The sequence below is a fragment of the Marmota marmota genome, unplaced genomic scaffold (assembly GCF_001458135.2).
Source record: "Marmota marmota marmota unplaced genomic scaffold, marMar, whole genome shotgun sequence".
Lineage (NCBI taxonomy): Eukaryota > Metazoa > Chordata > Mammalia > Rodentia > Sciuridae > Marmota > Marmota marmota.
The window spans coordinates 29,171,018-29,185,280 of NW_026000229.1; the positions used below are offsets into that span (position 1 = coordinate 29,171,018).

At 38.5% G+C, this 14,263-nt stretch overlaps 1 protein-coding gene across 1 annotated transcript in view; it reads left to right on the plus strand.

The window, feature by feature from the left end:
- Positions 1-6,981: 6,981 nt before the first annotated feature.
- Usp50 (ubiquitin specific peptidase 50) overlaps positions 6,982-14,263 on the plus strand; it is a 30,069-nt gene continuing 22,787 nt past the window's right edge. The window contains exons 1-5 of the mRNA XM_015480672.2: positions 6,982-7,392; positions 8,749-8,943; positions 9,210-9,405; positions 11,537-11,746; positions 13,596-13,738. Coding sequence (XP_015336158.1) covers positions 7,340-7,392; positions 8,749-8,943; positions 9,210-9,405; positions 11,537-11,746; positions 13,596-13,738 — 797 coding nt within the window. The 5' untranslated portion in view covers positions 6,982-7,339. The remainder of the gene's footprint in view (positions 7,393-8,748; positions 8,944-9,209; positions 9,406-11,536; positions 11,747-13,595; positions 13,739-14,263) is intronic.

Consider the following 14,263-nt stretch of genomic DNA (forward strand, 5'->3'; position numbering starts at 1 on the left):
GTGTACCATTATTCTGTTAGAAGTAATGCATGTTGATTTATTGTGACATAGAAAATATTTTAAAGATATAAAGGAAAATTACACATCTTTCTCACCCTCAAGTCAGACTATGTTGCTTTCATAGCTACTATCTATGTATTCACCACAGTAGATTGCACACTTCACAGAGAGAAAGGATCCTCAGATTTTTCACCAGGTAGTTAACCCCTTGCATGATACGCAGTTTGTGGGAGGCACAGTAAAAAATATGAATGTTAAAAATGTTTTTTCACAATACCATCCTCTCTTAAGGAAGATCACAATGATGCTCTCTTACGTATTTAAGTAGACAATTGAAACAAGAGTACACAATAAACAGCTGCTTATTATTTAAAAAGAGATCATTTGCAGGAAAGTGTGTGTCTGCACTGCAGAGATTTTTTAATCATCCTTATTTATTGTATCTGTTGTTGTTTTTACACAAGGCATCTGTATTGTAGGTCCCAGATGATGTTAGCTTTCTCTTAGGCAAATTCTAAGCCAAGCTTCTGATCTTCTCTAGAATATGTTTTCCTTTTGTAGGCTTTTTGGAAATTCCTTTAAGCAGAGTTCTTTCCCTGGGGTCTTGTTGGTCATGGAGATGGGAGAGGATATAATTATTCTTCAGAAAAGCTACACATGTCCACTGATAGTGGACAATACCAAACAAGAGGGCACTCCCCACCCAACATTAGCATTCCTTCATTTGTTTTTCCCAGGCAATTTCCATGCTTTCCTACATTATGGAATTTTTCTCTCATTTGAATTATAAATATCTCAGTATATGTTCGTAAAATATTAAGAACTATATTATTGCTCCTAAAAAGTTTACAATTCCTTATTATCATCAGATACATAGTCTTTGTTCTTAACAATTTTTTAAAAATAATTTTAGTTAGGATTCAGATAGGGTTCACACATTGAAATTGCTTGATTTGTTTTTAAAGTCTCCAATATGTAGATTTCCCCTTCCATCTTTTTTTCTGTTTGTTTTTGGAAGAACTGATGTATTTAAGAAGTTTTCCACATTTGGAATCTTGCTATTATTTCTCTGTTTTCTGCATATGCAGTTATTAGATGTAAAGGCTTGATCAGATTCAGGATTAAATTTTTGACAAGAATGCTTCATTGATGGTCAAGTATACTTCACTACACAATAAATACCCACTTATGTTTGGATGGTCATTGCCTTGGATTACTCTCACATACTTAAGCAATTATATGAGTTACAAACAGAACTACTCATTGATTGATTGATCGTTGATTGAAAGAATGACTGGCAGGGAAAAAACCCACCATATTCAGACTTGAATATTTGGCAGAAGACTTATTTTTTGCTAATGCTAAAATTTGAGATTTCAAACAAAATTAGAATTTTGGAAAACTTGCCTCTTAACACCAGTAGCATGATAGCTTTCCAATTACTTTCTAAAGAAATTTGTTGGTATTAAAAACAGTGTTTGTTTGTTGTTGTTGTTGTTTTAATAGTAAAATGAGATTTTTTTAATAGTGTAAAATGAGATTTGGGAGATCCACATAACTCATATTTTCCAATGCATAACCAGTGTTTTCCAAATGACCCACAAATTGCATTTTAAAATGATACATGAGTGAAATATCTAACATAATAGGCAAAGTTTTTTGGTTTTTTGTTGTTGTTTGTTTTAATAGGGTTTCAAATTCTACATTTCAATAAACAATGATACGACAATTGGATATTCACATGCAAATGAGGGTGGACTCAGTTGGACTTCCTTCTCATAGCATATACAAAAATTACCTCAAAATATTTGTTTTTGGTATCAGAGATTGAATCCAGGGGCTCTTAACCACTGGGTGACATCTCTAGCCCTTTGTTGAGACAGGATTTCACTAAGTCGCTGAATCTGACTTTGAACTTGCAGTCCTCCTGCCTTAGCTTCCAGAGCCATTGGGATTATAGGCATGTGTCACTGTTGATTTTTAAAATCTAAATATAAGAGCCAGGCTGGGGTTGTGGCTCAGTGGTAGAGCGCTCATCTAGCATGTGTGAGGCACTGGGTTTGATCCTCATAAATAAATGTATTGTGTACACATAAAATAAATAAAGGTATTATGTCCATCTACAACTAAAATATTTTTAAATAAATATAAGAGCCAAAATTTGGTGGGGTTGTGGCTCAGCGGTAGAGCACTCGCCTTGCATGTGGGAGACCCTGGGTTCGATCCTCAGCACCACATAAAAATAAATAAGTGAAATAAAGATATTGTGTCCAACTACAATTCAAAATAAATAAATATTTAAAAAAAAAAAGCCAAAATTTAAATAAAAACTCCTAGAACAAAATTCAGAGGTAAATCTTTGTGATGTCAGATTAGGCAATAGTCTCAGGTAATGACATCAATAGCATAAAAACCACAGAAAAACAGGCAAATTGAACCAATCAAAATTAGAAACACTTGTGCTCTAAAATACACTCCTAACTATGAAAAAAATAACCCATGGAATCGGAGAAAACTCAAGTCTATCTGATAAAGGACACAAAAAGACTCTTAAGCTCAACAATAAACCTCAATTTTTTAAAATGAGTTAAAAGATCTGCATAGGTCTTTTTCCATATATCGATACAGTGGAAATATTATGTAGCAATAAAAAGAAATGAAGTAGGGATACATCCTATGGGCCTTTCAATTTTGTAGCTACTGCATTTTATATTCACTGCAGAGCAAAATGGAGCTGGATAGACTTGGACTTTCTCATTCTGTCACTTGTTCCATGAGTGATGTCAGCTAGTTGAGCAGGCATCTCTGAGAATATCTGTCTCATAGTGGGGTTAGAAAGGTGCTGTGAGTTAAGTATTCAGCACATAGGGTACTCCAATATTAAGTCCCTCGTTACTACATTCTTTCCACGGGAGGTGTGATAGATAAAAATTTTCTAAATATGATAAGGCTTCAGGGAAAGATGGCAGTAAGAGCAAACAAAGTCTCATTTCTATTTAGGAAGTATTACCGATAATTTGACTTCATTTGAAAAGTAATTTTAAGTAGGTATGAGTAACACTTGCTATCTTAACTTTCACTATGTGGTCTCCAGGGCTAAATAGATTAATGAAAAATTTCATATAAATTCATTATATATCCTCCATAGCTTAAAAACCAGATAGGTTGGGATAATACAGTGTCCCATGCTATTTAAACTTTTGAACTGAAAAGTTAAGATGTGAGTTACTTTTATATTTGTAGAAGTACTTAAAGAAAATGTTAGTAATATTAAAACAATGTAAAATTTCCAGATAATTAGATGGAAAGAAAAGTATCTAAGGGATGAGGAAGTTTTTTTTTTTTTTTTTTTAAGTACCCCACCAATGGAGAAGCAAAAAATTAACAGAAGGACTCCCTTCTTTTCTTCACTCATTTACAATTTAGTCTGAAACCTGTGGAGTGAAGACATGTTAGACGAGAAGCAGTGACCTGGCATGGGGCGTCTCAGCATGCAGAGTGAGATGGGAGATGGAAAGGACAGCAGCAGTGGCAGGAGTTTGATTACATGCAGAAGGGCGGATCACAGAAGGAAATATATTGAGGATAATGGGAGTTAGGTATCCCACTGTTGAAGATGAGGTTGTAAATATGGGAAGGGGAAAAAAACTAGAGTAAACCCTGAAAGATTTGGAATTGGGATTATCTACGTGAATTCATAGTTCTCAAAGTACAGTTCCACATGCAGATGTGGATTTCTGTATGTACGTCTTCCCAGCTCTTTCTACTGAGACAACCTGGAAGTAGTGATGTGGTAATAACCTCTGTATACCCAGCTCTGAGTGCCTAAATATTCTTCCCCACTAACAGGAGCCAGGACTCAAGAGAAGTGGCTGACAGTGTTGTGGGCCAAACTATATGCCTTGACCAGAGAAACTCCATTTTACCCTGAGACTACATGTCATGTAAGAAATGCTTCTCCCATGAGAAAACCCTGCCTCTGCCATCCTGATCCTGCTTAGCACACCCTACTTAGAAACGGACAGCCTTGGGAAAGTGTTTCCCTTCTTGTACAATATAAAATTGTTCTTTTGGGTTTCCATTTTTCTTAGGCAAAGGACTGACTGTACTGGGTCATTCTGACCCACTCCCCGTGTTGCTATGGTTTTGACTTACTGGTGGCTTGCAGTTTTTTGCAAGAAGAGTACACTCTACCTTCTGCAGGGGGTTGAAGACTGCAGAGGCAACTTGTCTGTTGCCCTTCAACCCAACAGCAAATAAAGAAAGGTTCCATGTCTTGTAACTTCAAGACTGACCCAGTGATTTTTTTCAAATACACCACAACAACTTCAGGACTAGGGCAGGGCAGTACAAGATAGGTCCGAAAGATCCTGATGTGCCAAAAAGAAAGGAAGAATTAAAAACATGGGGAGATGTGAAATGAACACAGCAGACATGTTGAAGGGCCTCCTGCAAACTAATCTTGGGATGATTTGAACATCAAAAATAAATAACGGGCTGGGGTTGTGGCTCAGCAGTAGAGTGCTCACCTAGCACGTGCGAGGCCCTGGGTTTGATCCTCAGCACCACAAAAAAATAAATAAAATAAATGTGTCCAACTACAACTAAAAAACATTTTTAAAAATAGCAATAATAACTGAACAAAATAGGAATCCATAAAAGAATTTTTAAAAAAGGAGAAAACCTTTTATAGCTGAGTACCAGCTGATTAATGTGAAAATGACATTAGAAAAACTTCACAAGCACCATAGCATTACTTGATCCAGCCAAGAAACACTGACTAATGTCAAAAGTACTTTTTGGAAGTTTTTGTTTGTTTTTTGTTGTCTGTTTTGGTACCAGGGATTGAACTTGGGGCACTTGACCACTGAGCCACATCTCCAGCCTATTTTGTATTTTATTTAGAGACAGCATCTCACTGAGCTGCTTAGTGCCTCGCTTTTACTGAGACTCGCTTTGAACTCAAAATCCTCTTGTCAGCCTCCCGAGTCTCTGGGATTACAGGCGTGTGTCACCATGCCTGGCTAATGTGTGGAAATTTGATGAGGAACAGGCCAATTACATAGTCTCAGAACATCTCTGCAAAATAGTAATTACGAATTACTATAATGGAGAAATCTGGCAGATCCCACTTTATTGAAGTTATCACGTTTAACCTCACCAATGTTGGGGCAAGTTAAAATCTTGAACCTCCTAATACAATACAGTAAGAAAACACCATCACTTCTGTGAGATTCTTTCTAAAATATATAGTGTGAGACTAATCACAAGAAAATAGCAGGCAAACCCATCCCTGAGGGATGTTCTTCAAAATAACTGGCTAGTGATCTTCACTCACCTTCATGCTACTCAAACCATTAGCATCAAACTGGCAAACTGATAATCAGAGGTTTTTGCTTCAGATAAAAACACTGCCACATTTTTTTAATCTTAATTAAATGTACAAACTTGAACATACACATAAGGATCAAAAGGTAATTGCCCATTCCCTCTACTGGAAATTAGTATTATATTTCTCATCTAACAAAAATTTCTTTCCTTTGATTTGGTAAAGAGAAACAAGAATTTTGTATATTGGAGCAGAGCCCAGGAACTTAACTTGAGGTTATATGCAGGGATGAAAATAATCTCCTTAATAACAAAAACAAAAGGTGAATTTGAACATCTGGCTCTTGCTCATGGATATAGATTGCAAAAGAAAAATAATCACACTACGTTACCAGAACTTGGCAATCATTACTGATTCAGATGTCAGTCTACCCAGTGCTTTCTTAAGCAGAGTCCTCTGTGAAGAAGAAAAGAGGGTCTAGGGTTGTGGCTCAGTGGTAGAGTGCTTGCCTGGCATGCATGAGACACTGGGTTTGATCCTCAGCACCACATAAAAGTAAAATAAAGATATTGTGTCCTCATAGAACTAAAAAAAATAAATGTTAAAAAAAGAAGAAGAAAAGAGAACTCAGAAGATCATGAGTGCCCCATAACTTCCCAGTTTGTCAATTCTATGATAAACCTGTGTGGCACTAGTAATGTGTCTATGTCCACCCTCCACCTCCACCCCCAGCATATTAGTTGATGACAAAAAAAGGAAATATTCCACTCTGTCCCTGTGCCCTGGGAGCAACAAAACCCAACTGCCTCTCTTCCCAGAGTGAGAACAGTCCCTCAGGATCTTGGGAAGGGTGAAGTCAGTGGGAGGGAGAAATAGGTGCCCAAAGTGGGCAGGGTTGCCATAGTGTCCTTGGTGGAAGGACATATTTTGTATACATGTCAGGGGGGATATTTGTGTGTAAAATATATACTTACATGTCACAAACCCACATGACCATTTACTCAGTTTCTCAAACTGGGTGGTGAGGGGATTGGAAAAAAAAGACAAACAGATACAAAAGTAGAAAAAAGCAGGACCTGGTGGATCAGCCAAACTTCTCATGGAAGAAGACTTACTATGAGCAGGCCCAGCATGTTTATTATGTAGGTTTAAACATTAAAAGGATTTGTTGTGAGAAAGCTTCTTTAAGATAAACAAAACTGAAGTCGTGGGCAAAACAGCTCAATTAGAGCATATCAGCTTGTACCCATAACTCTACATCTGGGCAGCTGGCTTTTCAACTCAAGATTATGAACTAATAAATTCTGTGGCTAGCACAGAATCCCCCCTTTTAAAAAATTTACTTATTTATTCTAATTAGGTATATATGACAGAATGCATTTTGATTCATTGTACACAATTGCAGCACAAATTTTCATGTCTCTGGTTGTACACAAAGTAGAGTCACACCATATGGGCAGTCATACATATACCTAGAGTAATGATGTCCATCTCATTCCACCATATTTCCTGCCCCCATGCCCCCTCCCCTCCCAGAATCCCCCTTTTAACAGTGTAATACCATCAACTGGGTAGTTTTGGATCGGCACCTTTGCACTGAGAAATTCCCAAGGGAGGTGTCACCTCTGTCTCTGGGCAACTCAAAGCAATGATTGATTCATTGCTCCTGACACACAAGAGAAACAGAGTGATGGAGAAAAGATATTTGTACATTTCATTCTTGGAAATCTAATATTATAAATGCATTTCAGACAACCAAGTAACAGTATCTCCTGGCAACATTCTAGAATCTTGAGGGTGAGTGGAAAGGATTATGATGCATGAAAAGATTCAAGTTGGAATGGTGTCTGACACCAGTCACGATCAGTTGGCAGCTATTGAAAGGGGGAAGAGTTATAAATTATTTAAAACTAACAAGAAGAGCCGGCATAACAGGCTTGGAGAAATGAAGTTAAAAGCATTAGCCGGAGCTCCTGAATAGAAGTGAAAGTCCAACGTGGTTCTATTAAAATGACTTCTCATCAGTCATTCCCTGCAGACGACTTCGGTATCTACTATGTCCTGTGAGCCTCTATTTATTACAGCTTTCTAGATAAACTCAGGTAGAGGGAAGAGCCGTGTTCAAAGGAGTGAAGGGATTAGAAAGGGTTAGATTAGAAAGGGTTCCCCCAGGTTTGACCCAGAAGTAAAGGAAGATATTATCTAATATCTAGGCAATCAATACATGCACTTCTAAAGAGTGACAGTCCAGGACCTCTGTGACATTGGTAAATAAAAGTGAAAATGGCCATTTGTGTAACATTGAGCACTTTTCAAATGGGCATGACTGTGAGTACAGGTACTGAGGTGATGTGTCTCTTTCTTGGGGCCCTAATATCAAACAGAGTATGGAGACAGGGGAGCCACTGAATTTCATCCCTAGCTCATTATTTCTGTTTTATAGATGAAAAGTAGGCATAGGACTCCCAGACCATATAGCTAGTAGATAGCATAGTCAGAATTTCAACTCAGACCTGCTTTTCAACAAAGTCTATCCTTTTTCTTTCTCCTGCTCTCCTTTTCTCTATGTCTCTGTGTAGATATCTTATATGTAGACATATATATATATACTCACATATGTATGTGTTTTTAATATATGTATATATTTTCCTACATACCTCTCTACCCCTCCCTTGTGTATTACTATGGGCAAATGACTAAACCACTTAAAATCTTGTATCTCATCTGTAATATTTTGGACTGATTTTAAAAGAACTATTCCTACCCCATATAATTGTTGCAAAAGTTTAATGTGAAAATGCATGTTAAAAAGGACTAGGGTTGTGGCTCAGCAGTAGAGCACTTGCCTGGCATGTATGAGGCACTGGGTTCAATTCTCAGCACCACATATAAATAAATAAATAAAATAAAGGTCCATTGACAACTAAATATGTGTGTGTGTGAGAGAGAGAGAGAAAGAGAGAGAGAGAGAGGGAAAGAGAGAGAATGCATGTGAAGTGCTTAATGTACTGCCAAGCCAAATACATTATAGCTGTTGCTATTATTAACTGTTACCTATTGTTATCATTACTACTTGTAATAATTTACTTGCCCAGGAGAAATGGCAAAAATTTGGATTTTAGTAGGAAAATTTGCACTTTAGACTAACCAACTGAACAGTTCAGTTCTCTTGGTTGAATTTTAGGAAGAAAGTTTTTTATCTATTGTCTTGTTTGGCTTCAAGCACTTGGTCAGAGTTCTGTTTTACAGAATTCAATTTTAGACTTCAATTTCAAATCCTTCTGTCCTTGGTAGGGAACATGTTTGAGGGAAATCTTACTAAGGATTCTTATTTCGTGAGTCAAAAGGGGCTTATTGTCATTTGCACGTATTTTGTTCCCTCAAAACGCTTTCCTTCTTTCCACGTGGCACCAACACAGTGCAGAGTGCACAGACCATTATGACTCCCTTCCAGTTAACGAGGCGGATGAGAACCAGCCCCACTCCCAGGGCGTGACTGGCCTGCGGAACTTGGGCAACACGTGCTACATGAATGCCATCTTGCAGTGTCTCTGCAGCATCTCGCCGCTGGTGGAGTACTTCCTCTCTGGAAAGTACATGACAGCTCTTCAGAAGTAAGACCCTGTGTGTTCCCTGCAGTCAGTCCCAGCCCCAACCCCCCAGGAGAGGTTAGGGAAGGAACCCTCCGGAATCCCTGCAAAGGGTTAAACAGGCCTGTCGAGGCTGTAGCTCCCCAGACAACAGATCTAGGGTGAGTAAAGTGGGATGGGCAACCAAAAAATGAATGATGTTCTATTTTTGGACTGATTCCCCATGCTTGAGTGATTAGGTGCCTCTTTTCATTAAATCAGCCAGAAACATGCCCCTTCCTTCTTCCAAGGGATTGCAGTGAGGTTGCCACTGCTTTTGCATACCTAATGACAGACATGTGGCTCGGAGACTCAGACTGTGTCTCTCCAGAAATATTTCGGTCAGCTCTTGGCAATCTCTACCCAGCATTTATGAAAAAGACACAACAAGATGCTCAGGAATTCTTGATTTATGTCCTAAATGAACTTCATGAAGCTCTGAAAAAGGTAAGTAGGGTTTATGGTCTTAGGATAAGACTGCAGTCTCATCAGCAACTTCTGTTTTTCTTTCTTTCATTTATTTAGTCAATGTTGCATGTTCCATGCCAAGCACTATTCTAGGTGCTAGGATACTTGAATGTACAAATGTATTCACCAAATTTCAGCAGAATCACCTGGGGAGATGGGATTCTACAGCACTTACTTGGTGTTATTTAGTTAGACTGAAAAAGGTCTCTTGGCATTTCCAGTGATTGGCCAAGTGTGGAACTACTAATCTAGTTTCCTTTGCAAATAAAAGCTGCATGAACTAGTTTTTAAAAGTGGAAATCATATTTTTTATAAAAAAATAAATTCCTAATGAGAAATAATATAAAACTTTACAACCTAAATGTTTGTGATATCTACAAATCCTTGAAAATATCAGGCTTTACGTTACATTAAGGGACAGACCCATGTACTAAACATGTCCAAACTGAACATGCTGAACCTGAGTTCTTCGTTGGATTGGGACATACATTTGATTAAACTTGAAATCACCCGTTTCTCTAAAGTTCTGCCTTTGGTCCTGGTCTGAGACCCATGCTTTCTGAAGATATGTGTTTGACTTGATGCAGTCTCCTTATGATAATGTTCCCTTGTCCATACCTAACATCCAGGAAATCATTAGCATTAGGATTAAGATCACAAACTGGAGCCACTAATCATAATCTTCAGTTCCATTTTTCGTTGTCAGTAATAACAAGCTATCCACAGAGCACTGTTTTTAGTCAGAGGGGAAGGTGTTGTTCAGTAGCAATCACGCATGTTCTCATCTGCTGCCAATCTGAAATAAATAGCATTCTGGTTCCCTGGGACAAACTAGAAATTAGGGGAAATGAGGGCATTTGGTTCCTGCCAGAGTGGAAAACCTTGGCAGCAAACAAGCATGAGGAAAGCAGCAAGCACCTGCAGGATGGCAAGCGCAGCTCCCACTAGAGCTGGCTGTGGGAGCTGATCCAGCTCCAAGAGCAGTCTACGGAGGCCCTGAAGCCCCTGAAAATTCTGGAAATGCTGTTTCCAGTATAAGCTGGATGCCAACCAGGCCACAAGACTTGTTAGGTCAGGCTGCCTTGGAAATTTAAGATTTGCATTTGTGTGTGTGTGTGAAAAATAAGTAGAACTTTGTTTCCATTCTTTCTCTGTTAACAGAAAACTGGAGAAAGCACCAACGTTTTGTATCTACCCTGAGATCAAAACCACTAACTACCAAGGGGAAGATAAAAGCACATTTCCCACACCCACTCAGCGGACAAAGCTATCAGGGACTGTGTATGTGGCCCAATCAAGATGAGGGCCAAGAAATGAGACCAGTCCGTTTCGTGATATAAAGTGGAACAGAACCTACACTAAGGACCAAGTGTGCCTATATTTGACACAGGAACAGATGGCTACTTATAAAAAAAAAAAAAAAGAGTAGTTTGGGGCACAACGTTCATTCATTCATTTACTTATTTATAAGTGTGTTTTCTATAACTTAAAGTAGAAAAGAGTAGGGAACATTAGCTGAAGAGACTGGGAAGAAGAAAGATTTATATTCCTTCATTTAACCTCTAGATCAGCTTTCATTGCCTAAGGTTAGTTAAGTAGTTGACTTACCCCTTTTCCAGGAAAAACTAGCTTCAGATTCCTCTGTCTCAGAGGCTGTCAGATTGGGGGCCTGGACTTGCATTTACTAGTTAGGGTGTCCTCAGTTTCAGCTTTACCAAATAAGGGAAATAACTGAATCATCAAAAATCACAAATGACATACACTCTCAAGGAAGGCCTTGTTCTACTTATTGTCTGAATCCAAAACTAAGTGGTTTCTAATGGGAATATATCATTCTGATAGGAAAATGTCATTCTATTAAAATATGTTTTGAGACATTATTACGCTATATACATTTAAGATTTCACTATTGGAGTGACTCTGCACCACATGCAGCCAGAGGAATGAGAATTTGTGCTCCATTTGTGCACAATGTGTCAAAATGCATTCTACTGACATGTATAACTAATCAGAATAAAATAAATAAATAAATAAATAAATAAATAAATACATAAAATAAAACTGTTTTTTGATAACCAATAGTTGATATGAGGGTTTATTCTTGATTCAGTACCACCGAAGACGATCACATGAGAAAGGATCTGCTCAGAGATGCTGCAGGAAGGTGATTGCCAATGAGACGTCTATCATCACACGGCTGTTTGAAGGGCAGCTCAATTATGGCATCATATGTTTGAAGTGTGAGAACTGCACCTACAAAAACGAAGTCTTCACTGTCCTCTCCCTCCCCATTCCATCTGAATATGAATGTTCCCTTCAGGTAGGAAGCCCCTACTATTAAATGCTTTTTCTTTTCTTTTCTTATGACAGAGTCTTGCTGCACTGCCCAGGCTGGCCTCCAAACTCCTGGGCTCCAGTGATCCACCTGCCTCCACGTCCTGAGTAGCTGGGACTACTGTCCCGCACCACTGTGCCGGTCTACTACTGGATACATCTGTCCTGCTCTACCCTTAGCCCCAGATGTTCTCAGGGTTATTTTCTACATTTTTTCAGTCTGAGAAGGCAGCTTTACAACTTAAGAAATAAAGGAAGGAGAGAAGCTCATGATAATAGCATTTTTTGGAAAAGCAACTTATTAGCCAAAAGTACTATGGATTCAGGGTTTTTTCTGTTTTGTTTTATTGGTATCAGGGATAGGACCCAGGGGCCCTATACCACTAAGCCATTACCCCAGCTCTTTTTACATTTTATTTTGAGACTGAGTCTTGCTAAGGGTTTCCCTAAGTTGCTGAGGTTGGCTTTGAACTTGTAATCCTCCTGCTTCAGCCTCTCCAGTCACTGGGATTATAGGCATATACCACCATGACCTGGCAGTGATTGTATTTCTAAACATACTTACTTGAAAAGCAGTCTCACTGTAAAATTGAAAAGTTGGTGGGATTTTTACTCTATAGAGATGGTCTGGCATATAGGGAATTTATCATTTCTTGCAAAAACATTATGACCCGCCTTCACCCCAGAGTTCTATAGGTCAAACCGGGAACTAAATATTAATAAGATTCTGACTGTAGTCTTGAGCTCTTATATTTTGGACTAATGCTGTGAAATGTGTTTGGAAGAGAGAGTGGAATCGTGTGCCGTAATTTGGTTCTCTAGTTTTCTTCACCACAGTGCCAAAAGTTAACGTGTAAGCAGGGATGTAGGGTAGAGCAGTGTAGGGCTGCAGGGGCCTGGGGATCAGGAAGGGACAGTAGATGTCAGAAGTAGTAAGTGAGGAGCATAATAGGAAGTAGGGAGCAATAATCTTCCTTGCAGAATTATATATGGATTTGTATTTTCTCTCTAAATTATGAAAGCACATCTGCTGCTCAGTTTTTCATTTTATTTATTTTCTTAGTCATGGGGATTGAACCCAAGGGTGATCCACTACTCAGCTATACTCTCAGCCCTTTTTATTTTTATTTTGAGATGGTCTTGCTGGATTGCTGAGGCTGATCTCAAACCTGAGATCCTCCTGCCTCAGCCTCCCAAGTCCATGTGCCACCACAACTGACTACTGAAAGTTTTCACGTATCAGAATGAGATAACAGAATCCTGTTACTTACTCAGGACTGGTTTTTGTTCTCAGATGAAACAACTAAAGATTGGTTGAAAGAAATTCCAAACACTCTTTAAGTGAGGGTGCTGGCTGTTCTGCTAAAAACAAAATATATGCTCATCTTCCTCTTTAGGTTAACAGTGTGCAGAACCAGGGCCCTGGCCACAGTGAGGAGAGTATCTCCTGTGGATATGGGGTCTAATTTATCTCTGCCCTAATGTCTTTAAGGGCCACCACACCTGAACCCTCAGATATGGCCCTTTTTCAGTCATCAGGCCATTTTAGTGGTGAGAAGAATGTGAAACGGTAGTCTATATGATTCTGAAATAAACCACCAATGTTAAGATGCTGACTCATAGATAATAAGTGAGATGAGCAATCAATCCATCTCAGTAACTAAGTGAGAAAGAGGCAGCTCTTCAGTTGGGTAGATTTTATAGCTGTCCGGGCTGCAGTGTGTGACACTGATATCTCCTGGTTTGCTGACTTTGAGAAAAGTTCTAATATAGACAGAGACCCCAGGATGCAGTTTATCCAGTTTGGTCACCAAATGCTTTTTCTTTCTCAACAGGACTGTCTCCAGTGTTTTTTTCAACAAGATACATTGACCTGGAACAACCAAATTCATTGCTCCTTTTGTGAAACCAAGCAGGAAACATCTGTGAGGGCCAGTATTTCCAAAGCACCAAAAATAATTATTTTTCACTTAAAAAGGTATGAATTTTGACATTTCATGGGCAGATTTTTTTGTACTAGGAATTGAACCCAGGGTCACTTTATCACTGAGAACACATCCTCAGTGTTTTTTTTTTTTTTTTTTTTTTTGAGACAGGGTCTCACTAAGTTGCTTAGAGCTTCCCTAAGTTGCTGAGGCTGGCTTTGAACTTGTGGTCCTCCTGCCTCAGGCTGTCCATTCTCTGGGATTATAGGTGTGTCCCACCAAGCCTGGCTTGTGGTCAGATACTTTTGAAGAACTTTATTGAGATGTAATTCACATGACAACAATTCACCCATTTAAAAATGTACAATCCAATAGAATCTGGTATATTACATTGTTAATTTAAAAAATTGTGGCAATATATACATAATGTAATATTTGCCATTATGGCAATTTAAGTGTGCAATTTTTTAGCATTAATTACATTCACAATGTTGTAAAATAATCACCACTTTTCATTCTCCTAAACAAACTCTAACCATTAAGCAATAACTCTACATCCTCCCTCTCCTGGTCCTCTG